General features: G+C 41.2%; 1 protein-coding gene across 1 annotated transcript in view; it reads right to left on the bottom strand.

Annotated features, from left to right (window-relative positions):
* Window positions 1-27,096, bottom strand: part of KBTBD12 (kelch repeat and BTB domain containing 12) — a 68,200-nt gene that overhangs the window by 29,762 nt on the left and 11,342 nt on the right. Inside the window, exons 2-4 of the mRNA XM_089497396.1 lie at window positions 19,729-20,907; window positions 16,710-16,980; window positions 7,761-7,911 (exon numbers count right to left, since the gene is read on the bottom strand). Coding sequence (XP_089353522.1) covers window positions 7,761-7,911; window positions 16,710-16,980; window positions 19,729-20,798 — 1,492 coding nt within the window. The 5' untranslated portion in view covers window positions 20,799-20,907. The remainder of the gene's footprint in view (window positions 1-7,760; window positions 7,912-16,709; window positions 16,981-19,728; window positions 20,908-27,096) is intronic.

Below are 27,096 nucleotides of genomic sequence, written 5' to 3'. Positions count from 1 at the left end.
CCTCTTACATGCTTTATTGGTAAATCAGAGCTCTATGGGTGCGGGGAAGTGCTCTGTCTATCCCAGCATCCCCTTTCTGATGGTGGAAAACCATTTCTGGCAGTGCTCCTGGCAGTGCTAAGGGGCAGAATACTCCAAAATTTGGTATTGGGGGGAGTCAACCAGACAGCTTCTCCTAGGATTAAAAACCTAGGGGAATCTGTGAGGGATCTGATCCTGCAGCCCCTCAGTTCTATCAACATGGAGCTGGTGGAGCTGGACAAAACAAAACCACCCCATCCTTTGTTCTGACCCCTCCTGTTATGGTTGAGAATCATCAAGTCAACCTCAATTTAAAGAATCTCTGTGAATGAGGGACCTCCAAGATAACCTATCATTAACAGTCCTGCTCATGTCTTGCAAACAGGGCCATGGCTTCCTTGACTAAGTCTATCCAGTGGCATTCCTAGGACTGACATCACCTGGTGCGGTACCATTGACCTCCTCCCATATCACACCATACAGAATGCTTAGTAATGTTTTTTGTACTGATGTTACTCACAAATTGTAATTCTCATATATGAATGTACGGGCAGCAGTTGTGACATGAACAACTAACAAAATTAAAATTATACCTTTAAACTGCAATGTCATATGCACTGCCTAGATGTACATAGCTTCATCTGGTTAAAGTGAAAATTTGGTAAGATGTGATGTTTTTAAAGAAAACATTGAAAGAATACAATCTAAAAAGATTTTTTTATTTAAAAGACAAACCCTGGGGGCTCTCATTTCTCCTCCCACTGATCCTCACTCCATTCACACTATCTTTTCAGCATTTTAAAGGGACACAGGCTAATGCCACATCCTGTTTCGGCCAAAAAGGCAAATGTTTGGAGAAGAGTGGTTTCACCCCGCATTAGGGTGCCACCTGGTGTGGTCTGTACCCTCCACACTCCTAGTGATGCCCCTGAGCCTATTTACCAGTAATACAGTCCTCCTCTTTTCCTGCTGCCTTCAACTTTACTGAGCATTACCAATAGGCCTCTCCTACTTGACCCCATTTTGAACTGCTCTGCCCATAGGCTCCATGACAGCAGGTACTTGACCTGCCAGGTTAATGTTCTTTTACTGGTTTGTTCCACGTTTTAAATCTTCTTTTGCTGCTGTTTCTTTGGGTTGATCCCCCCCACTGTTTTATTGTTTCAATTCATTTCTAAGATCTGGAGCACAGGGTAACTTTTAAACTGATATAAACAGTCCTGTTTCTAGTCTGTGGTTGGTATCTTCTGAAAATAAATGAATAATGAATATTGGTGTAACAATATACTCTTTGTGAGGAAACTGCTGTACAAGCTAGATCTCCTTTAATTCTCATGACAAAGTGGATAAACTATGGGATCAATTCATGTAGGGATCAGTACACAGGGGGACTGTTTGATAAAATAATAAATGCTCACATCTTTGTTTGAAAACATTGGTTCTTTCTGTCCTGTTTATGGGGGGAAATCTGAATAAAAAATGAACTGGAAATTCTCAGCCATGTGCAGCGGCCAAATTGAATAGGCATTGCTATTTGAAGCATAAAGAGAGAGCTATATTGTATCCCATTCCTACGTAGCTATTAAAGATAACAGGCTTATTGGGGGGTGGATGTCAACAATCTTAATTTTATACCACAAATATGGCTCAATACACAGGCTGAATCTAAACTTCGTCAAGCTAAGCACACAAAGCTTTCTGCTCAGCTGGATGAAAGTTAGTTTTGCTTTCTCCCAAATTCATTTTTCTTCATTAGTTCTTTCTGCCAATTCTACAAGAAAGTTGCAAAATTGGGACAGTTTTTCTCAAAAAACAAACAACTAACCAAACAAATTTCTCATCCATTCCTCCTTGAATTATAGCACTTCCTTTTCCTGATATGGTATATTACTCTTCCAAGACAGCAGTAAACTGCTAAGAAAACAGTACCAAAAGCTCCTGATGACGACAGTCCCCAGACCTCAGAGCTGATCACATTTACCTCTTCCAGCTTGAATTCAGGATCCGGGATGCCCCCGGATATTAGCTTACTTGCTAATTAGCTTACTTGCTGTTCACCGCTATGATCTTTGGAATAGCGGTATATAAAGAAAACATATTATTATTATTATTATTATTATTATTATTATTATCATACCTAAATTACCACCAATCTAGCTGGGATGCTGCTGCCCAGATGCAGCAGTCAAAGCCTCACTCAGCCAGCACTTTTTTGAAGTCAGGGAGCTTCTGACTTCAAAAATTGGCTGGCTGAGCAAGGCTTCAACCCAGGATGCATCCAGGCAGTGGCATCCCAGCTAGATCGGCGGTGATTTGTGTATGATAACATCCAGGGGCATTCCAGATCCTGAATTCAAGCGGAAGAGGTAAAACGCTTTATTTTTTAATGCGATAAACTCCTTTCTTTACCTTGAGGATGGGGGAAGAATTGTCAGTCCTTTTCTAAAACCTTGGTCTGATCCACATCAGTAAAAATAGCAGTAACCATCTTAATTTTGCTGCTGTAGGACACAGTGTACTACCATTTTCACAGTGAAAGCAGTTCTTTTAGACTTTAATGACTTTAGAAAAATTCACTGTTTACTCTGCAGTTTCCAAGAAATATCCGTTTTTCCTTGAAAGGTGTGCCCTGCCAGATCAGTGTGCCTCAGGGTAGAGTGAGGTGGGGTGTAGCTGGGTGGTGGTGGGACAGATTGGTGGGTGGCATCCTCCTTCCTGATGCCTAACCCCACCTGAGGCTTGAGAGCCCTTGAGAAAAAGGGGACTGATGTTTCTGATCTTGCAGTAACATTTCTTTATGTTGATCTATCTCAAGCTCAGCCCTAACATCTTGCCAAAATATTAAATTAATGGATTCATGAATTAATGTGCATGGGTCAGGAGACATTTTAAAAATTCCCTCATTTATACATGATCATTCAATGGGGGGCAAAGTTGGGGGGACTAGATTGGATGAGATAGCCATCCAATGAGAGTGCAAGGTGGGTGGTTAAACTGACAGGCAAACAAGAAAGGCTATTGGTTGATAGGTGCAATGCATACTGTGAAGGGAAAATAAAGCAGAGCCACTGTGTAAATGTGACCAAAAATAATCCAGTGCAGTGAACATGTGGAACTGGTGGGATAGTCCCTTTTGCCCTGAAGTGAATTCATGAGGGGTGGGAATGGTGTGGTTGTCAATACGCATTTGGTGCGGATTGTAACAGGTGAATGCAACAAACACTAAAACGAGTCAAAGTGGTACAGAATAATGCACAGGCAGCTGAGTTATTTGGCTAGTATGGATCTGGCTCTTCTCTCTGACATTTGTAAAGCACTTAATGTCTTGAAGACTCATGGCTCTCAGAAGCATGGTATGAATTCCTCTATTTTGAAAACAGCTACCATTCTGTCACCTTCCTCTCATTTTCTCATCACTGTCACATATATGACAAAGAGCTGTTAAATGTAACTTTCTTCACTACAAAGCCATAATTTGTCTTTTAAAAATGAATCCAGCCAGGAAACCATCCAAATCTCATTTAAAGGACAGTTACATAATTATGAAATCACAGTATTCAAAGGAATCCTAAAGATGACCTGCTCCAGAGCAGGGACTTTGTGGTCTTCCAAATGTTATTAGACTGCAACTTGCAGGGGAAGCGGGCGGGGAGGGGGTGTGGCCATGGTCCATAGAAACAACCTTACCTTAATCAGGATACCTATCCGTGCATTAGACCACATTGAGTGCATTTACCTTAGCTTGAAGACCAGGGAGAGTCTGGGGATTCTGTTGGTTTACCGTCCACCCCGTAACCTAACGGACTCCCTATCCGAGCTGACGCAACTAGTCTCGGAGCTGGTGTTGGAGTCGCCTAGGCTGCTGGTCCTGGGCGACCTCAACATCCCCCTCAAGACTGGGTTGACCAACCTTACTGGCGCAGCTCGGGAGTTCATGCTTTCCATGACAAACATGGGCCTCTCCCAGATAGTCTCCGAGCCTACACACTGTGCAGGTCATGCCCTCGATGTGGTCTTCTGCACGGAACAGGCATATCCGTGGGCGGAGATAATTAGTATCTCTGCCTTGTCATGGATGGATCATTTCCTGGTTAAGGTTGGACTGAAGGCCACTATCCCTCTCTCCAGGGGTGGAGGACCGATTAAAATGGTCCGCCCTCGAAGGCTGATGGAACCTGTCAGGTTCCAAGAAGCCCTAGAGGGTATTATGGTTGGCAGTGCTGGCGATTCTGTCGAAACTCTGGTTAATATGTGGAATAACAACTTTACCAGAGCGATTGACATGATCGCTCCCAAGCGTCCTTTCCAACCCGCCCAAAAATCGTAATCCATGGTATACAGAAGATCTTAGACAAATGAAGCGGGCTGGACAACAACTAGAGCGCAAGTGGCAGAGAACTCAACTCATATCCGATTCGACCTTTCTTAGGTCCTATCAAGTGGTGATAGATGCAGCTAAGAAGTCCTTCAATTCTGCATCTATCGCGTCTGCAAAATCTCATCCAGCCGAGCTGTTCAGGGTAGTGAGGAACTTAACCCAACTACCTCCTACCCAGAACCCATTATTAGATTCTTCTGAAGCCTGTTGTGATGCTTTTAATGATTATTTTGCAGATAAAATCTCTCGGATAAGAGCTGATTTGGATGCCAATTTGAGGACAGAGACTACTAGAGAGGCATCCAGTGCCTCCGCCATTACTGTTAGACTGGATCAATTTGAGTCGGTAAGTACTGAGGATGTGGACAAGCTTCTCCGTAGTTTGAAAAAGATGACTTGCCCTCTCGACCCTTGCCCAACCTGGCTGGCTGTCCAGGGGGGAGAAAAAATCATGGAGATGCTGAAAAACATAATTAATGCATCCCTCGGGGAGGGCTCCCTGCCTCCCTGTCTCAAGGAGGCAGTAGTTAGACCACTCTTAAAAAAGCCCTCCCTGGACCCCCTGGATAGAAATAACTACAGACCAGTCTTATTACTACCATTTTTGAGCAAGGTGATCGAGAGAGCGGTCGCCAATCAACTACAAGCAGTCTTGGATGAAACGGATTTTCTGAATCCATTTCAAACCGGATTCAGGACGGGATACAGAGTTGAGACTGCCATGGTCGCCTTAGTCGATGATCTCCGTCTGGGCATCGACAGGGGAAGTGTGACCCTGCTGGTGCTCTTGGACATCTCAGCGGCCTTCGATACCATTGACCACGGTATCCTTCTGGAACGCCTGAGAGAGTTGGGTATTGGAGGCACTGCATTGCAGTGGTTCCGATCCTACCTCTCGGGCAGGTTCCAGATGGTGTCGCTTGGGGACAGCTGTTCGGCCAAGAGGGAGCTCAAATCAAGGGTCCCTCAAGGTGCGATCCTGTCCCTAATGCTATTCAACATTTACATGAAGCCGCTGGGAGAGATCATCCGGAGACATGGGGCGGGGTGTTATCAGTACACTGATGACACCCAAATACACTTCTCTATGTCTCGGACTGAAGCAGTGACTAAGGATGGCATCTCTCCTCTGAATGCCTGTCTTAGGGCGGTAATGGACTGGATGAGGGAAAACCGACTCAAGCTGAATCCAGGTAAGACGGAGGTACTTGCTATAGGAACCCCGAATCCAGGAATGGAGTTGTGTCAGCCAGTTCTGGATGGGGTCACACTTCCCCTGAAGGTTTCTGTTCGCAGCTTGGAGGTGCTTCTTGACTCATCGCTCCAATTGACAGCTCAGGTGGATGCGACAGTCAAGAGCGCCTGCTATCACCTTCGTTTGATACGCCAACTGCGCCCCTTCCTAGAGCCAAGGGACCTGGAAACAGTAGTACATACACTGGTAAACTCTCGATTGGACTTCTGTAATGCGCTCTACTTGGGGCTACCCTTGTGCCAAGTTTGGAAACTTCAGCTGGTACAAAATATGGCAGCCAGATTGATCACGGGAACTTCTAGGAATGACCATATAACACCGGTCTTGAAGTCCCTGCACTGGCTGCCTATTAGCTTCCAGGCAAAGTACAAGGTGTTGGTGATTACCTTTAAAGCCCTACATGGCTTGGGCCCAGAGTACTTGAGGGAACGCCTTCTTCCCTATTGTCCGTCCCGCACACTAAGGTCCTCTGGAAGAAATCTACTACAACCAAAAAAATCTAGGCTAACATCTGTCTCCCAGAGGGCCTTTTCTACTACTGCTCCTAAACCATGGAACGACCTGTCGGAGGAGATCCGTCACATTTCCACTCTTTTAAGAAAGCACTCAAGACGGATCTCTTCCGGCAGGCCTTTCCAACCTAGTTACCCTCCCCAGATATAGAGATATTTGTCCCCTCATTTGTCTATTTCCCCCCGCCAATGTTTCTGCCTATTTTTTGGTTGTTCAATGTTTTTAATGTTTTAATATTATTACTGTTTAATTCTGTTTTAGTACTGGGAATGGGGGGTGGTGGTAGGTCTAGGGTTTGATTTTTTTAACTCTATTGTAATTTGTTGTATTTTATTGTTGTAACCCGCCCGGATTCTTCGTGATTTGGCGGGCTAGAAATAAATCTATTATTATATTATAATCCCTATTCGCCATGCTGGCTGGGATTAATGGGAGCTAGAATCCAACAACGTCTAGAAGGCCACATGTTCCCTGCTCTTAATCTAGTCTGACCTCCTAATAATGCAGGGAATCCAAGGATACATCACCCCTCTTCACTGACTCAAAGCTCATACCACCATCACGAAAAGCTTAAGGCCTCCTCAGTCAGTAAATTCACCACTAATTTCTCAAAACACAATTCAAAGTTAGTAATATATACACACTCTTTACTTAAATGGACAGAAGCTTCACAATTTGAAGGTAGCAACATACATTCTTCATACAAAAGAGTGGGGCTGATTAATGTTGGAGTTTAACAAGTTCTGGGGAAGTCAACCTTTCTGCAGAGTCTGCTGCAGTCACATTGCTACTACCCACTATATCAAAAATGTCACTAAGGCAGAAATTCCAGAGATGCAGACAGAGAGTGTTAAACCTTCAGTGAAGACAATACCTACCCATAGAGTTGGAATGCTCCAGCATCTCCAAAGCTTTCCCAGTAGGGGAAAAGTAACCAAGGAACAGCATTCTCTTTCCTTCCATATTTGTTTAAAAATGATTTCCCTCCCATTGCGGCCCCAAGACTGGCATAACAGTCCCTCATGAGGGGCATGGGAATGGAGCTGGCAGAGCTTTCAGCCCATTCAATCAAAGCTTCCTTTGATCTACATTCACCAGGCACCCATTCTGTTCATTTTTATGTCTCCTAAGGTTGGAGAAGTATGGGACATGCCACTTTTCACAGGGGCACATAGGAGGATCTCGGCTGGGTCTTCTCTCAGGCTAGATACTGTTTTCCAGCCTCAGATCTGACCTATCATATCTCTCTCAGGGGTATTAGGATCGCAAACTACATCAGATTCGAGAAACCCTTACTGAACGTTATGCCCAGAATGGAGAACATGATTCTTATTTTGCCAGTTCTCCTATAAATGCTTCCTTACTACCAGAAAGAAGGTTTCATCTTTCTTAACTCTTTGATAAATAGAGAACTTTTTAAAAACGAAGGTTTTCGATTATTACTAGCTAACAGATAGTTTTCTTTTGTGTCTCTGTCTTTTCTTTAACCTACAGTAGAGGGAAAGAGGGCGATATCTTTCATTCTATAAAAGCAAATTGCTGGGAAAAATAAAAAGTGGTGCCCCTATCTGTTAAAAATCTGTTTGCTCTTACCCAGGACATAAATCTCATTGTTGACTACAGTTGTGCTGAAGCGGTATTTCGAGTACTTCATCGGTGTGCATTCGGTCCATTTGTCATGGCCTGGGTCATACTGCAACATTTTGTTGCTTAATCGATCGGGCTCATCGTCAGGAAGATCCATCTGTATGAAATATGACAGCCATATAATAATACAACATTTGGAACCCTCTGCACATGCCTGCATGCTATTAATCACGGAAGACAGCTGAGCAGATAAATAACATAAACACATCAATTATGGCTGTGAAGTGATTCATACTTACTAGGTTTTAAAAGCGCCCGTGACTTGTGGCTGGGAAGTACATTGTGGAAGCACATGAATAATGACACATTTATATTCTGCAGAGAGCAAGCTGAGAATTTGGGTAATAGCAAACCATCTACAGACACAGCTGTGACAGAACATAGCTCTTCTCACAAGGCTTCTGCAAAGCCTCAAGAAAAAAGCAAAGATCTCTTTATTTTCCCCCAGAGATAGGGAATTTTGATTTAGGTTGGTATTTGGATAACTCCCACATTGCCAGTGGAACTTTGAAGATCTGTCTACACAGCCTTTCTGGGGGTCTGAGGAATCATTTGGAAATGAAATATTTCAAAAAGGAATTATTTTCATTGTGCATTATTTTGAACTTGTCCATTCCTAGCACTTTTCCCTCATCTTCTGTATGCACTCTCTCCTGTCCAACCCCTCTCTGCAATCTTAAATGCCTCTTGAGAAACAAGCATCACCCAGGTTAGGGGTTTTTCAACCTCTGGCTCTCCTGATGTTTTGGATTTCAGCCTCCCCAAAATCCCTCCCTCTTGACCATGCTGGCTGCAGCTTCTGGGAGCTGAAATGCAGCACCACCTGGAAGACCAGTCTCTTCATTACATAAGATGTATACCAGTAATTCTTGAACTAATGTTGAAGACAGAAACAACTCTTTTAATTTACAAACAAGGAAAATAGAATAATTGCTAGAGTCTCAAAATCACACTACAGCCCAATCTGAAGTAAGACACTTAATCCTTGCCTTCCACATGCAATACAGTTATAATACTACCAAACAACTGTACAGTTATGGCAAGGATTATTGATAACATATGTGTTATTTTGGAAGCTGTTGCTATTTCCAAAATAATCAGTCCTAATCAGCTTTGCAAAAGAGTGTGTTGTGTGAGTCTAAGGTCCTATTTTAATTTTACTATGCTATGTCCTCTTGAGTCACTCACACAGATTTGGGATCTCCAAGCCACAATAAACCAATGCAGTGATGAAAGTTGGCTGCCATTATTCAGAATATACATTCAGAAGACATATGTTTACCACATGTAACCAGACATGGCATTTTTAATACGTCAACGTGCAAGTCAGACCTTCATTTAGAGCAGTGGTTCTCAACCTTTTCTATGCCCCACACTGCTAGGAAATGTTTTATTAATGTTCACGCCCCCTACAAAAGTAATATCACATTTCCGAGTGAATTCAAGTGACAGAGGGAGGCACAGTGCATGTGACATGCAAGCTGAGAGGCCCTGAGGTTTTAAATACTTAACGGACTCTCATGATTATGAATTTATGAGTGAAATCATATACAATGATAATGTCAGATACTCTGACAATCAGTTACTTATTTACTTACATGCTAATACTGTTATTCTCTCCTTTTGATTAAATAAACAATGAGACTACTATCTACACAACACAACCCCCTACTACCACTTCTCAAAGCATACTGGCAACTGGCTGAGTAATGATGCATGGCTTGTCACCCCCTTAGGAACCCTAGGTTTAGAGATATTTCAATTAAAAGAGAAAATAGGTAGATAGTGTTGTGAGCTATGCTATCAGGTTGTGCAAAATGGAGCTTAAACTTGGACAATCAGTACCAGCAACAAAGTTAGTGGGACACAAACAGCCAATTTGTCCTTTGTTTGAAGCTACTGTGGAATAGACAGTGGTTTTCACAGAGATGTAAATAATAGAGGTCTGATACTAGAGAGTCTCTGAAAGACAACTTTAAAATAACATACTGAGGACTAGATTTGGAGAGACTAAACTCTTGTTGATGTGGAACAAGTACTGTTTGTATGCATTCTCTGTATTATTTGCTTGGGTTATATAAACACAGGAAGCCATGTCATTATGGTCTGAATAACTTTTCCCTCGAGAGCAAGCATTTAAAATGCTTGAAGTATCATGTAGCTTGTATACATGAAACAGTACAGAAACCCATCTATAGTATAGTTGTCCCTCCATATCTTCAGATTCTTTATCCACAGATTCAACCATCCACAGCTTGAAAATATTCAAAACAGTATAAATTTCAAAAAGTAAAGCTTGATTTTGCCACTTTATATAAGGGACACCATTTTACTATGCCATTGTATTTAGTGGGACTTGAAAACCCATAGATTTTGGTATCCACAGGCAGTTTTGGAATGAAACTCCAACAAATAAGGAGGTATGCTGCTCCGTATATCCAACAGATTAACCTTTATCTTGAAATCATTTTCTAATCTTAAAAGTCAATATTACATCTCATTTGCTTTTTGATTTGCCATCTCAGCCCCTTATGATCAGTATTTGCTGCTCAGCTAGCTGAAGCTTTAGAATAGTTGTTGAGATTTTCTGTAATTGCAAGATTGCAAGTTGCCATTCTTATGTAGGCTGTTGTATTGCACAACAGCAAAGATTGAAAAATCTTTGCTCAGAAGTACATCATGTGTCCTGCCTTTTCTATGTAGGGAAGGAAACTATGATACTACAATGATACTTAGCTAGTCTCCAAGGGCTACTAGGTAATGTACTTAAGACAGAGAAGCCCATTAGGTCAGATGATAGAATAACAGAATTAAAGAGTTGGAAGAGACCACTAGTGCCATCCAGTTCAGTCCCCTGCAATACAGGAATACACAATCAAAGCATTCTGGACAAATGACCATCCAGCCTTTGCTTAAAAATCTCCATTCAAGGAGACTCCACCAGTGGTGTCAACAGCTAGGGTGTCACCCAGTGCAAATGGTGGTACTCGGAAGTGCACCCATTCATCCCTCCTGCTGTTCTGTCAGTGGAGTGCCAGGGAGAAAGCATGGTGACACCTGGAACAGCTAGGAAGGGTGCTCATCATCCCTCCTGCCCCAAAGGGGAAGGAGGGCCCAACCAAGTGTCACCCCTCTCCTGGGGTGTCATGCTCTGTGCCCCTCCCAGTGATGCCACTGGACTCTGCCACACTCTGAGGCAGCATATTTCACTATTAAACACTTCTATTTATTTATAGCTTGTCTTTTCTTCAAGACTGGGACTGCAGAGCAGATGACACTGTTGAGATTATGTAACTTTCGGAATTCATGCCAGCGTTTGCTTGTGTTACTTGCCTCTTTCCTCAGCAGTTCTGGCTCATATAAACTGATCAAAAAGACCAGAAAGTCCCAGTTTTTATTCCTATTCTTTCTAATTTTATTTTGGAGATCCATACATGTTTTGTTTATCCCAACATATTTTCTGACATCTCCCAGTATGATCAGAGACTTTTTATACCAGCTCCTCATGCTGTACCAGGATATGTCAGAAAATACATTGGGATAAACAAAATGTGTATAGAATTTCATAGGGTTTGATTGAGCAAGGAGTCCTCAGATGATTTTGCCTACTCCTTACACTGAAATATGGCTTACAGTATCTGGCATTCATTTGCAGCCTCCTATCCAAGTACTAACCAGTACTGACACTGCTTAGCTTCTAAGATCAGATAGGATTTTGTGCCTTCAGCTTTTGTTGGCTTATAGCTAAAAACAAAAACTGAGACTTTAATATTTTTTAGTTTATAGCTAAAAATGTACTGAAGACAAGAAATTGGATCACTGTTTGGGTACATTAAATACATCTCAAAACATCCACAGTCTTTTCTGCTGTTTTAAAGCAAACAAAGTAGCATGTATATTTTCATGTTTTTACCACATTTTATACTTTCAGTATCTAATTCTTTCTGTTAAACAACTCCCTTAGGAAACAAACTATATCCACCAACTTAAAAGTGTGTAGCATGTGTGTGGATAAAAAGTGGAAAACTGAACAGTTGGGACTAATAAATGAGTCATCACTAATTTTTTTGTGAGATGAAAGTTAGTTGTGAATCATGGTCAGTGATTTACTGCATGCAAGGTCAGCATTAAGAAGACTGAATTCTTTGTGCAGTGATTTCAGTTTTTCTTCTTCAACAGATGTGGGGACATAAAAAAGATGGGACTTATGGTAGCAGTGGAGGGAAAATTCAGGAGAGAGATATGATTGGAAGTCAGTAGCATTATCCAGTTGTTGTTGTGTGACTTCAGATAGTTTCCTACTTATGATAACCCTATCATGGCAAGTTTCTTCAGAGGGGATTTGCTATTGCCAATCCTCTGAGGCTGAGAGATTGTGACTCACTCAAGGTCACCCAGTGGGTTTCATGGCTGAGCTGGGAACTGAACCCTGGTTTCCAGAGTCGTAGTCCAATACTCAAACCACTACACCACACTGGCTTTCCCTTTGCTGAATGCACAGAGCATTGCACAATGAAAACCTTCTCTGGAAGTACCTCGTGTGACCTTAGGGAACTCATCACTCACTCAGCTTCAAGTCCTCATCCTGGAGCAAGAATCTCTAAGATCAAGCATGTGAAGCCCTTTTAAACACTTGAAAAATACTATACAGTATCAGTGCTCCTTATTATTATTATTATATGTAAAAACTAACATGTAAAAATTCAATCCAGAAACATGGTTACCTAAGAAAACATTATATTCAGTTAGGCACATTTGGGTGACATGAAGTTTCTCTTACTAATTTGCAATCATGTGCTGCCCTCAGCCAGAATGGTAGAGTCTACTGGCAGTAATATCAGCAATTTGGGGAAACAGAATCAAGGCTTCTTTTCAAAGAAAGGCAGAGCACTGACCATCTGTTTGTTTAGGGCTGATGCATGCACTGAGATTTAAGAGGTATAAGGCTACATAAGGGACAAAATTTCCCCTAGGTTTTCTACGTAACAGTACACAGCTTTTGTGCAGGATTAATGGATATAGACTAATACTGTCTTATTTAAGTTGCTGTTGGTTATAATTATTGTTGTTTTACTAATATACATTGTTTTTAAAGATCTCTGACCTGATGTTTTCTCCCAAAAAGAGAACTGTATGCTTCCATGCAGCTGCAGACACTTTGGCAAAGAATCTGGATTTCAAATCAAGATTGATAGGGAGTTAATCACCTAGTTAACACAAACCAGTTCAGATCTGCAGGGCCAGATGAATTGCATCCAGATTACTGAAGGAACTTACTAATGTACTCTCTGGGTACATCATTTTTGAGAACCATTGGAGAACAGGTGAGGTGCTAATGAACTAGAGAATGGCAAATGCTGTCCCTCTCTTCAAAAAAAGGCAAAAAAAGAAGATCCAGAAAACTACTGACTGGTCAGGCCAACCTCAATACCAGAAAAATATTAGAACAGATTATACAGGAGTCTGTCTGCAAGTATCTTGATGACAATGCAGTTATCAGTAGGAGCCAGCATGGGTTTGTCAAGAATGAATGCTGCCAAACCAGTCTTATATATTTTTTCAGTCAGGTCACTAGTTTATTAATTAGCTGGTAAGGATGCAGTGGATGTCATTTATCTACATTTCAGCAAAGCATTCACCATAATATTTTTATTAGCAAACTGATTAAATATGGAATGGATAGGAACATTGTCAGATGGATTCATAATTGGTTGGAAAACTTCTCAGAGTCATCATCAATAACTACACTTCAGACTGGAAAAAGAGGTCTCCAGTGGATTGCCACAGGATTCTGTTCTAGGGTCATTAGTATTCATCATCTAATGTTGGAGTGCTGGAAATCCTCAAGTTTCCAGATTACACAAAACTGGGAGGGGTGGCTAATACATTGGAAGATAGGAATGGAATTTCAAAGGACCCTGAGAAACTCAAAAATTGATCTGAAATTAATAAAATGAATTTTAATAGAGACAGATGCAAAATTCTACATTTAGGCCACAAAAACCAACTGCTCAGGTATACAAGTACTGAGGGATACAAGCCTCAGCGGTATACATGCAAGAAAAGACCTTGGGAATATGGTTGATCAGAAATTGAATATGAATCAGCAGTGTGATGCTGCAGCAAAGAAGGTGAATGCTATTTTAGCCTGCATTAATAGAAGCATAGCTTCCATATCGAGGGATGTAATAGTCCCACTATATTCAGTGGGCCTTATCCAGAGGACTGTGTTTAGTTCTGGGCACCTCACTTTAAGAAGGATATAGGAAAGTTTGAACAGGTTCAGAGAAGGGCAACAAGGATTAGAAGAGGTATGGAGGACAAAACGTATGAGGAATAGTTGAAGGAGTTGGGCTTGTTCAGCTTGGTGAAGATACAGCAAGGACCATCATAGAGAGGACAGGGAAGGCCTGTTCTCTGCTGTCCCAGAGGGTAGGATCAGGTCTAATGGTGTGATGTTACAGGACAGTAGATTTCAAAAGAACATCTGGATAGTAAGAGACGTTTAGCAATGGAATCAATTGCTTAGATATATGGTGTGGCCTCCTTTGGACATCTTCAAAATAGGCTAGGCAGCTGCCTACTGAGGATGCTGCAGCAGGAGAGCCTGCACTGAACAAGGAGTTGGACATGATGGCCCATAGGACCCCATCCAACTCTGCAGTTCTATGGTTCTGTGGTTCTATGATTCTATGTATTATGTGCCTATATAAAGATCAATTGCATACAAAAATGCATATACAAATTAAGTCTATAGCAAGTGAGCTGCTCAATAGTACAGCAAGTGTTTGCATGCATCTCCAAACAAGAGGATTGTAGGCAGCAGGTGCAATGACAGGCCCTCTTGCTTATAGGAACAGATAAGAATGGGCTAACTGGCATAGAGCAGCTATGCATAACCTGGAACCATACAAGGTATTAGTACAAACAAACCATCAGAAAACAGGTCCTCTATTATTGTATGAAGTTAAGCAAATCAGCAGTAGCCTTGTTGTGCTTTCAGACAGAGGGTTCCTAGTACTACCAATAACTACCCAATAGTATTAGTGACATACACATGTGTAAGTTGCACTACACATGTAGTGCGAATTATTTGCCATAGCAGAGACATATTCTGATGATAACAGTAAAAGCAGAATTGTGCATACAGCAATGTTGTGCCCTTCAGTTGTGCATTACACATTGTGCATTGCACAACAGCACAGTGTTGCTATTCTGCATGGGGGTTGTGTATCTCTGAATGCAGATATTTATGCTATACGCCTGAGAGGGTTGGGAATTGGGGGTACTGTACTTCAGTGGTTCCATTCCTACCTCTCAGGCAGATTCCAGATGGTGATGCTGGGGGACAGCTGTCCTCAGAAAAGAAAACTGACATCTGGCATCCCTCAGGGTGCCATACTGTCCCCCATGCTTTTTAACATTTACACAAAGCCGCTGGGAGAGATCATCCGGAGACATGGGGCGCAGTGTTATCAATATGCTGATGACACCCAAATGTATTTCTCTATGTCTCTGACTGCTGCAGTAACTAAGGATTGCATCTCTCCTCTGGACGCCTGCCTTAAGTCAGTAATGGGCTGGATGAGGAAAAACAAATTCAATCTGAATCCAGAGAAAACGGAGGTGCTTGTGATAGGTGCCCCTGGCCCAGGGAAGGAGATTTGTCAACCCATCCTTGACAGGGTCACACTTCCCTTGAAGGATGAAGTTCACAGTTTGGGAGTACTCCTGGGCTCGTCTCTACAGCTGACATCTCAGGTGGAGGTGATAGCCAGGAGTGCATGGTATCAGCTTCAGCTGATACGCTAACTGCAACCCTACCTGGCTCAGGGAGACCTTGAAACAGTAGTACATGCACTGATAACCTCTCGTTTAGATTTCTGCAATGCGCTCTACATGGGGCTACCTTTGTACCAAGTTTGGAAGCGTCAGTTGCTCCAGAATGCTGCAGCCAGATTGATCGGATCAGAACATATTACACCGGTACTGAAATCTCTTCATTGGCTGTCGATTAGCTTCCAGGCACAGTACAAAGTGTTGGTTATTACCTATAAAGCCCTGTCTGGCCTGGGCCCAAGTTACTTAAGGGAACGCCTCTCCCTACATAATCCGCCTGCACTCTCAGAACATCAGGCACAAAAATATTAGAACATCCTAAAACCAGGTTGAAAACTACCTCTTGTAGAACATTTTCTGTGATGGCCCCCAGACTTTGGAATAACTTACCGGAAGAGATCTGTCTTATTACTTCTTTGGAAGCCTTTAAAAAGGCGTTGAAGACGGATCTTTTCCGGCAGGCCTATCCAACTGATCTCCTCTAGTTTCATTTTGAATAATATCTTACTATGATGACTCGATCCTTATGTTTGTGAGCAATACTGTAACAACCCCTCCCTTTTTATCTCTTCTTTTGATTAATGTATTTTGAATTATATTTTATGACCTTTTTACTTGTTGTAATCCTCCTTTGATCCGAAGGGAGAAGCAAGAAATATAAATAAAATTTATTATTATTATTATTATTATTATTATTATTATTATTATTATGAGGAGATATTGCACTCCAGTCTGTGTTTAATTGTTCTGTCTTTTTTTCTTTAATAGGGTTTTTGGAGTGCTTTGGTTTGGTTTTAGTGGAAAATAAAAATATGGAAGAGCCGTGAAACCACATGGAGAGAAGGGCAACTAAAAGTCTAATCTGGAATTGAAATGGGCATTGGACTGATGCAAACAAAATTTGACTTGACTTGATGACTTAGTTGGAAGTCACACCTGTAATTTCACTAAATGATAAACAGTCTGCATTATGTTTCACACAGTTAGATAAATAAATGCAGGCAGTGTAGCTGGAGTACACAATACATGCTAACATGTTTCAGCAAAAATCCTTACCTGTGGTGTCCAGCCTCCCATTACGTACAGCCTGTTTTTCACTGTCACTGCAGCAGGGCAGGCTAATGGCACTGGGAGAGGAGCCAAAGTTCTCCAGTTATCTTCTTCCATGGAATACCTCTCCACAATGTTTGTGATACGGTATTGGTTTTTCAGTTTCATTTGACCTCCTATGATATATAGGTCATTGTGGAGGGTGCCTAGAGCATAGAGTTCACGAAACTGGCCACTACACAAGCTTTGCCAAAACTGGTTTCCCTTAGAGTTGTACCTGTAAGAAAGCCTAAAGTTAGACGTGCCATGGTCGCAGGTAAAATCATAGACATTTGCACCTATTTCCTCTCTTTTTTTGTCACTTTTATTTCCCAGTGATATCAAAATGGGTCAAAAAGTGCTTTTATTTTAACAAGCACTACAGACTGGCAGCTTGTACCTTGCATTGTTAACAGTCCAGGCAGCACCTTTGATGGTGGTGGGGAGGGGGCCAGACGCCTAATATAGATTGAATGGGTGGGTGGACAACTATGCTCTTCCAGATGTTTTTGGACTACAACTCCCATAAGCCCTCATCATTGGCTATGATAACTAGGATTGATGGGAGCTGCTGACCAATAACATTTGGAGGACCACAGTTGCATACTCCTGGTATAAACATACATACCTCTGTATGTGAAGTGTTTGGAAAGGAAATCAGGCCTAAAACAGGACAGAAAGTAAAAACCATTATAAAAAGGAGCTTTTAAAAAGACTAATTTGGTCTTGCATCTAAGTGCATTTCCCTTTCATCAGACTACGGGTTGTCGGGTAAGCAAAATCCCATTCTTTGAAATTTCAAACTCCAACCCTGAGACTTGAGGTGGGTCCTTGTGGCATCACAAAGTGGGACAGGCAACAGGCGGAAATCCTGAGTCGGCTGATGATGGAAATGGGCAGGAGGGCACTGGGCCCAGAATTTTGGTAAAACCAAGCTAGCAAGGCAACCCAGAGCTGCCAAAGGGGGGGGGGGTATTCTCAGATGGTCAGGTAGGTAGGTACTGTTTCCAGTAGCTGCAGCAGTTGCTGCCATTTCCTCTAAGTATGCATTCCATGTGTCCTTACCAACAACATGCCTAGCATGTAGGAAGTTTTTCCAGGCCCTATTCAGCTGCTGATGGAAGTTTCATTGCCTTCTTGGGGACTGCCCCCCTCAGGCCTGTGCCACTCCTACTAGAGCTTGTACAATGAGAAGGCTAACATTGGCACTTCATTCCCTGTCTTGCTCCAAATGGTATGATGAGCCCAAGTGCATCCATCCATGGACTCTCATCCTATTCCCTTTACCTCATTCCTGGCCCTTGGGTGTACCAGTGTTTGGAGAAACATAACACAAACACCAGTTTCAATGAGCCAGAGAGCCCAAAGTCAGAGGGGATTGAGATAAGTGCCCAGTCTTTAAGGCTACCTCACATACAAAAATCAAACTGCCTCTAGTGCTGCCTGCCCTAGAATTTGTGTCTCTGCCTGGAGACCAGGGGAAGTCCAGCAGTTCCTTGAGACTTTGGTTGGAGCCCTGGGACTTGGCAACTGTGCTGAGTTTAAAGTGTTTTCTCCTCTTGTAGTCATACAGTTTTTTTACCAACACTACCTTCTACTTGGTACATTCCAATCTGAACAAAGAAAAATTAGAGTTAAGAAAGGATATGGGAAGGTACCTCTGAATACCTTCAAACACACTTATGGCTCATTCCCACTTGCAGTTTAAATAAATTCCTGATTCACCCTCACTCCGTGTTGGAAATCGATTCCAAAAGGTCCCTTGTTCCCACTATGAAAGGGGATCTTTTTCTTACCCCAGTGTAAAAGCCAATGTAAGAGCCATCCCAATATTAGGAGGGTAGGGTGATGTCAACAGGAAAGGAAAACCTCCATCAGGGAAATGCTTCTGATAAGTGAGCAGCATGCTACTTCCACACATTTTAACCAGGATTATTTAAATGTAGTTGTCCTTAGTTTTAGTGAGATTTGCATTTAGGATTGCAGGCTTAGTTTTCCTAACTAAAAACCATGTGAGGAATTTTACTAATAACAGTAGAAATGCATAAAGAGGATAGAGAACTAAAAAGATACATTTTGTAGTGTTTTCAATTAAATAAGAACAGAACAATCACAGCAAGGAAAAATGTGTAGCCTATAGAATCATAGGTGGCACATAGAGGGCACTCTAACCTTTCCCATTGTGTTATCAAGCTAACAATTATTTAGCCCATAACGGAATAAACACCACTTTATGGGTTGCATATTGCATATCTCACATAAAATATACTGCAGATGCCACAGGAACCTCTATAATAGGCCTCTGAATCTATGTAGAATCACACGACCTATTAATTATAATATGAGCTGCATGCTACCATCCAACCAATGAGTGATCTTCTATAATACAACATCCTCCAACCTGGTGCCCTCTTTATATTTTGGATTATGTCTCCAACAATTCCTGATCATTGGCTGGGATTTGAGAGTGCAGTAACTAGTTTGGGGAAGGTGGATGTAGCAATATAACAAATAAGTGCTTTGCAGCGGTTTTATGGTTATTGCTGAAATCTCTAGACATCACAAGTGTAGTATAAAGTTGGATACAGAGTTAATGTTATCCAAAAAATTTAACGAATTCACTCATATATGCCCTTTGACAAGCACTATGAAATAGCCTGATCTGGGAAACAGCCAAACAAAACAAGCTTTGCTCACTAACCTCTGTAGTTAGAACTTTAAAGGGCAACAAGTATAGGCTTAAGCTACATAATGTTAAATAATTTCAGGAAACTGACTTTTCAACTTTCACACCTGTCTGTCTGCCTGCCTGCCTGCCTGCCTGCCTGCCCGCCCGCCCGCCCGCCCGCCCGCCCGCCCGCCCGCCCGTCCGTCCGTCCGTCCGTCCGTCCGTCCGTCCGTCCACCCACCCACCCACGCATTGCAATTTGGAGTGTTAGAGGGAGAGAGTGTTATGTTCAGGTTCTTCATGCAAGAAGATACAAACCTATAAATTTCAATATTCTTGGTCTTTTGTCTAGACAATTTAGCAGCACTTGCCTCCCCTGCCACAATGATATCATTATTCTCATTAATCACACCGGTGCATACGCATCCCAGGCCTTCTCCATATTTCGGAGAGGAAATGAAGTATGTCTTATGTGTTGCAGGAGCATAACAGAAGCTGGCATCAGCATAATTACCATGCCTTGACCTGATGCCTTGTGAGTTATTGCCAATGCAAAGCAGAAGAGTTGTGGTCTCCATGCCGTAGCGGAGGCTGAGACTAGGTAGGTTGGACTTCTTGATCATTTCTAATGCTCCCTCAATCATGTCACTGCATTGGGAATTACTCAGAAGCACTGTGTTCCTCTTCCGAGCTTCCACTAGAAAGGAGGGGCTCACTAGTGCCAGCCTTACTTGCTTCAGGAGCTCAATGAGGTGATCCGCACGCAATTTCCTGCTGTGGTTAACCCATCGGAGGACTAAGTCCAAAATACTGTCTTCTCTGGAAACATTCAGATCATCTGATCTGATCAGGCTTAGCAACTGCTGGGCTTCAATTTCTAGTATTTCTTCATGCAAGCTCACTTCTGCAAAGTGCTGATATAAATACTTTCTAGCTTGATCAGATAACTCTTCAGCCCCAATGTGCTTTGCAAAGTAATAAATCCCCATGCAGTTTGAAGCATCCATGTTGTCCATCATGTACGTCTGACATAACCTGAAAACATCTTCCATCTGCATGAAAAAGGCAGCAATGGCCACACTCTGCACATTACTATTAGTCAGGTGAAGCTCTGCTGTGTACATGTAGTGTAGAAGTACGGACACACTTTCTGCTGACATCTCATGGAGGACTACTTCTTTCTGTGTGCATTCAATCAAGCCACATGTAAACATTGCTTTGAAGTAGGGGCTGAAAGCAGCCAGCATCAGTTTGTGACAAGGGAATTTTTCACCTTCAGCCACTAAAACTACATCAATCATTTCTGTTAACTCTTTCATGCTCTTTATTTGATTCAGTAAATTCAAGCTATGCTGTTGCTTCCTTTTACCCTCGGCTTTGTAATCCATGCTAAGTTTTTTTATTGTAATTTTAGGATCTTCTTCTGTGTTTGCTTTCTGAAAAGCTGATCTCTATATCTGACAGCTCTCACAGTGAGAAGCCTTCATTTTCATGTTCCTGGATGGGGAGAAAGAGAAACATGTAATTTGCTTATACGAACAAATCTTTAAATCTTCAGACAATCAAGCTGAAAGGCAATAAATATTTTGAGAAGATGGACTATAAATGTCTGTAATATATACCAGCTTAAGCAAATACTGCCTTTTCATTTTCCAGCTGGACAGCCACTCTTGATTTTGAAGACTGAACAATATTTCAATCCCGGAACTGGTTTATTTTTAATGTGTTATATAATTTCCATCATTAACATAAGGATCCTGACTACCTCATTACCAGAATGTGTTTGAATCAAAATGTGCAATATTAACCATGTGATGAATGTTAAGAATCCATGGAACAAGCACTAACCAGTATACAATTTTCTTATTTTAATAGATTCAAAGGACAAACACTGAAGTCTTCTGTCATGAAAACTCATTGTAAAGCATTTCGTCATCTATGCATCCAAGTCCACTTAAACATTGTTCTTACTTAACTTCCGATTTTTGGTGGATTTGGGCAAATGAACAACACCTTAACTAGACATTAACTAATACAGCAACTTTAGTCTGACATTCAGCATTCACAGAATTATAGAATCATGGGCAGCATCTGCATTGCAGAAATAATCCCGTTTGACACCATTTTAACTGCCATGGCTCAATGCTATGAAATTCTGAGAATTGTAATTTTAAGATATATTTAGCCTTCTTTGCAGAGAGTTCTGGTGCCACTACAAACTATAACTCTCTATAGCACTGAGCCATGGCAGTTGAAGTGGTGTCAGACTGGATTATTTCTGCAGTGTGGATGCAGCCATAGAGTTGGAAGGGGTCTCATGGGCCACTGAGTCCTACCCCCTCTCAGTTAATATACATTCAATAGTATAAATTGTCATAAGGGAAAACTCAACTAACTGAACTTGGTCAATTCTGCAGTGTAAGGGAAGAAGTCTACAAGCTCTGCACCAGACCTTGGAAGTAACTAGCTGTAAATAAGGTCTGACCTGGAATTCATTCATCTGAAATTGTCATAACCCATAACAAGGGATGGCGAAGTTTATTTTGTGGCATAACTGTAATTGCGTTTAATTACTTTTATCATTACAGGGTGTTTATACTTCACTACTTAGGTATGTTTTGTCCTACAGGTCTTTGGCTCAATTTCTCCCCCTCATGCTAAGGGTAACTATTTTAATCATTTTGAATAACAGGAAAGGAAAGTGCTACTTTTTGAAAAGTAACTTTGTGAGACACTGGCAAAGGTTGAGCGTGTGTATTTGTGAGAGATAACCAGTCTAAATGTTTAAATTGTGAGAGATAACCACTCTAAATGTTTGTGTTAATCACAAGAAAATGTTTCTCTTTAGTGTTGCTGTATTTTTCAGTAATAGACAGTTGCTAGTTTAATTTGATTTCAGACAGCAAATCCTGGATACAAATTGCAAAAGAGCTATTAATACATAGAAATAAGACTCCCACTGAGATAACATTTTGATAATATTTTGCATTAGACATTCTGGTCTGAAGGAGCTTCCTGGGTAGAAATGATAATTTAACAGCTCATGGGAGAAAATGAAAAGAGGGAAAGGAAGGAAAGAACCCATTTTCCTTCATCATCTCATTGTTAGGAACTAATAACTTCACACCCAATAAGGAGGAAAGAACAGAAAGGCAGGATTGAGCATCTATAAACCATACTGTTTTATTCCTGTACATGAAGGTTGCCAAGGGAGACAAAACACAAGCAATGATGTGAGTGAGGTGGAAATTGCTGAGTAAAAACCAGTTTTTAGATGGTAAGAATACTTTGTCTATGTGAGTCCAGTATGCCTCCTTGCTGCAGTGCTCTTGGTAAGAGGCAGCACCAGGTCTGTGCATGTTCACTTGCAGAGAGGACTTGCTCCCTGGAGTTCAGTGCAGCCACTTTCTCTCTTTTTATTGGCCTTAGTTACATAATAAAGAAATCATACTGGTAGGTGATGAGATTAGGGGAAGGATCATAATAATGTGTTACTGAAACTGTTAGATGGAAGTTATACGAGGCTAAAATCTAGGAGCAAAAGCTTGGAAAGAACCCTGAAGGCACTGCCTGGTGTTTCTGCCTTCTTGTCTTGAGCGTACATCCTTGAACCTTTGTAGATCTTAAGGAGCCAGCTAAAATCCTGGCACTTTGGGGCAAACTTTGAGTTCAAGCAGACTAGACTTGAATAGGAAATGTGACCTCAGGAATGAAACTAGAAGTCTGGTAGGAGAGACTGCATGTCTATTGTTTAAAATGAGATGCAAGAGGAATCATTGCTACTGCCTAAGATGGCTGGGGGATGCTGAGAGCTGCAGTCCAAAGATGCAGCTTTTCCAAATTCAGTTTATCTATCTATCTATCCATCCATCCATCTATTATTATTATTATTTTCTTTTATCCTGCCTTTCTCTCAATATAGGGACTCTAGGCAGTGATATAGGGACTCAATACAGTGGGTTCTTGGTATCCGCTATAGTTTGGTTCAAGGACCCCATGTGGATACCAAATCTGTGAATGCTCAAATCCTATTAAATACAATAGTGTAGTAAAATTATATAAAATGACAAAAATCAAAGTTTGCTTTCTGGATTTAAAAAAATATATATTTTCAAGCCATGGATGGTTGAATCTCTGGGTGCAGAATCCATGAATATGAAAGAATGGCTGCACTGAATTCCAGCCCTGTTCCCTTGGCGTCAAGAATACCGACCACAATTCTTTAAGAAGCTTATAGTTTGTCAGAAATTAGTGTTAATAAATACCAAGTTAAGCACATTGATTATGATGACCTACACACAGCTGCAGTGTGTAACAATGGCTTTAACAGGACATAAAACAGCCTAAAGGCACCAGATCCCATCTGATCTTGGAAACTTAGCAAGATCAGTCATAGCTGGTATGTGTATGGGAGCCCACCAATGAACATCAGGAGCTGTAAGCTATATTTCAAAGGAAGGAACTGGGAAAATCACCTTGGAGTATTCCTTGCATTAAAAAATCCTATGAAATTCATCGTATTGTAGTAAGTTGACAGGCAACTTGAAGACACATACATAAACATTAAGCAGGTTAACAACACTTGAAGTGAGAACAAACAGACAGTAGAAAAGATAAAACGAATAGCAACAAGGAGCAGAATCCGAACTTGGGCCAGCCTGCAGAGCTGTAGAGAGGCACTGCCTGATCGTTTGATGGATTGATGGCATTTATATCTTCCTTGCCTACTAGGGCCTCCAAAGTGATGTACACCAGATAGATAAAAACAGCTAAAACATAACATGCACAAAAACATTTCAGAACATACTGAAACAACTTCTTTACAATAATTTTGAAAAACTGATGATGTAACACAGTCAAAGTAGCCACTCCTGGTTTTAAGGATCAAATGCCCTGCAAAACAACAGTTTTTCCTGCCCACTGGAAAATCTAAAGGAATTTAGATCCCCATGTATTCACCCATCTTGCCTCAGAGGATGGTGGAATATAGAACAGGCTCTCTCCTACAATCTTGAATTTGGACTAGCTCATAGGTAACCAACGGCCTATAGTCTCCTTACATCTACAAGGAAATTAAATGCAATTGATGCTGGAGAGAGGGAGGAAGAGAAACAGCACTGTTTTGTGTTGCAATTCAAAACTTTAATACAATCCAATATTTACATTACACATAATACAGAGGAGTCCCTCAGACTATTTCATACAGGGGAAATGTATCATCATCCCGAAAAAAGAAGAAAGTGGTAGCCTCCCAGAAATGCTTGAAGTTGCATGATACTTATCATATGCATAAGCAACATAGCGGTGCATCCAAGGGAGAAAGGAACACAAATGCGAACTTAGTTATCACACGAGTACGTACCCATCAGGTTCCAGATTTCAAATTAGTGTATTTGCGCATGCACAGAGCAAGGAGTATCGCATCGCAGAGATTTTATGCTTCTATTTCAATATGAGAGCTTCCTTCACCCCAGGGTTACTATACAGGCTGTCAGAGTCTAGAGGAGTCTATATGAGGACCCAAAGAGAGTTAAACCGCCCCTCCCCGAGTTAGAGGTGGACAAGAATAAGGAGGCATGCTCAGGCTCCTCATCCTTATCCCCCCCCCCCCCTTCGCTCTTTCCTCCTTGAAAAACAGCTGCTTTCCTCTCAGCAGCCAGGGAAGACAAAGGAGTACCAGAAGCAAACTCACAACAAAGGATCATAAGAATTGAAGTTTCTTTCTCATGGGGGGGGGGGGGAATCCCATGGTTGAACTGGAAATGCCTTTCACACTAAGGCAAATGCGGAATGAACACAAATTCACGATGGATATGGACTTGCAAATTTGGTATTTTTGCAAAATAAGCTATTTCAGGGATCTCGCACGTTTCTGTTTGGGATGCGACCTGTTTACATGCAACGTCATTTGAAAGTCTTTTGCAAAATTACATGCAATACATTGGATGACCCCAGATTCTCACTCAGTTAAACTTCCAATTTTCCCCATGTGATAAAAGTACGAGGTTTCATTATGAGAGAATGAAAATCACATAAAAATACTCCACTGTCTTTCACAGAAAGATAGGCTGGAATATTAGAACCAATAAAAGGGCAGGGGGAATCAGTGATACGGAGATAGCTGAATCTTATTTAATCTTAATTTAATTTACTCTTATGTGGCCACTATGAACTTTTTCTGATTTCTCTCCTCAACCTCTATGCTCATTGCTTCTGCATCTCCATGAGTTTTATAACTATAATTTTCTTTTTGTCTTCCCTGATGAAATTGCCTTATAATATTTTATTTTTTAAAAAAACTATTAGTGCTATAAATGATATTCATTTGGCAATGTTGGTGATCATTTAATGATATCCTAAACAGGGCAAAGTTTCCACAATATTTGTCTACTTCATAGACAGAGAGGATTCTGAGCAGAACCTGAATCCTAACAGGTAGGGAATGGCTGAGTTGGGATTTTGTTTGTTTGTTTGTTGTAATTATGTATTAAAATATGCAGTTGAAATAGGCTCTTAAAAATCCCAGATTTATTTTCAATGCACATGCTAGAAATGAAAAGATAAAATAATGCTGGGCTAGGTGTAAAGTAGTTGCGTAGATTTACTCCAGCTGTGCTCTGTCTTTTGGATCAAGAAATGGAGAATGTCTTAAAGTGTGAGTGCAAGTCAGTGTCTAACTACACACGCCTGCAATGAAAAAAACTTTTTCAATATTGTAGCTGTTTTAATGTATTTTGGGGTGCTGGATTTTAAAAAAATACACAATAAAAATGTCCTACCACACATGCATCTTTAATAAATTCAATATTTTTATCCATTCAGTTGTTACTCAGCTTTGATTAAGGGTGGACAATGATGGTCCAGTGTGATTTCTTTTAGTGCTTTTGAATGGATTTTTGTGTTTCATATTAATGAATTGAAGTGTTTTAAAAGTCTATTGGAAGACTTTCCCCCTTTCTTAGATCCTTATCGCATATGAAAAGGCAGCCAAAATAGAATAGGAGAGTAGCTGTTTTCTCCATGCCTCTCCACATGCTGTCATAGCACTTCTCTTCCTGAGGGAGACTGTCATAAAAGCATGCCTTTTGTTGTACTGGAAAATCTGTTTGACAAAAAGCACACTTTTGTGACTCCCTCGGGAAGAGAATGGAAGTGCTATGACAACATGCAGAGAGGCACAGAGAAAGCTTCTGCTCTCTGACTCTATATCAGCTTTCTTTTCTCAAGTGATAAAGTTCTTATTCTTTGCAGGATCATTTCATCCAGTTACATACTACAATAGAGAAATGTCAAAGCAAGTTGTGAAAAAACTGTACATGATTGAGCAAATCATTCCTATAAAACCAGAAAACATTTTTAAAAAGTTTTTATAACCACCAATTCTGCAAGCCTTTGCTATGGATGTACTACACAAATCCCTTACTGTATCTAACGAACAATGCAATATAATGCTGTTATCAGTTTCTTGTCAGCTGCCTGCTCAGATGTGATACCATCACTTTCCTAATACGCTAATTGCTGAGTCTTCAATGGCTTAGAAAATCTAGGTTGCTATGTATAAATACAATGGAAATAGCATACTTTAAGTCTTAATATAAAGGGAGGGAGGGAGGGGGGGAAAGCGACAAGCTCCCATTTTATTACTGTTATTGGCGGCTTTGTGTCCTGACAATTTTAATTTGGTTT

This window comes from Sceloporus occidentalis, unplaced genomic scaffold, assembly GCF_023333645.1.
Source record: "Sceloporus occidentalis isolate IW3139 unplaced genomic scaffold, rSceOcc1.0.p SCAF_1, whole genome shotgun sequence".
Lineage (NCBI taxonomy): Eukaryota > Metazoa > Chordata > Lepidosauria > Squamata > Phrynosomatidae > Sceloporus > Sceloporus occidentalis.
Note: the sequence above shows the minus strand (reverse complement) of the source record. Positions and strands in the feature narration are given on the sequence as shown.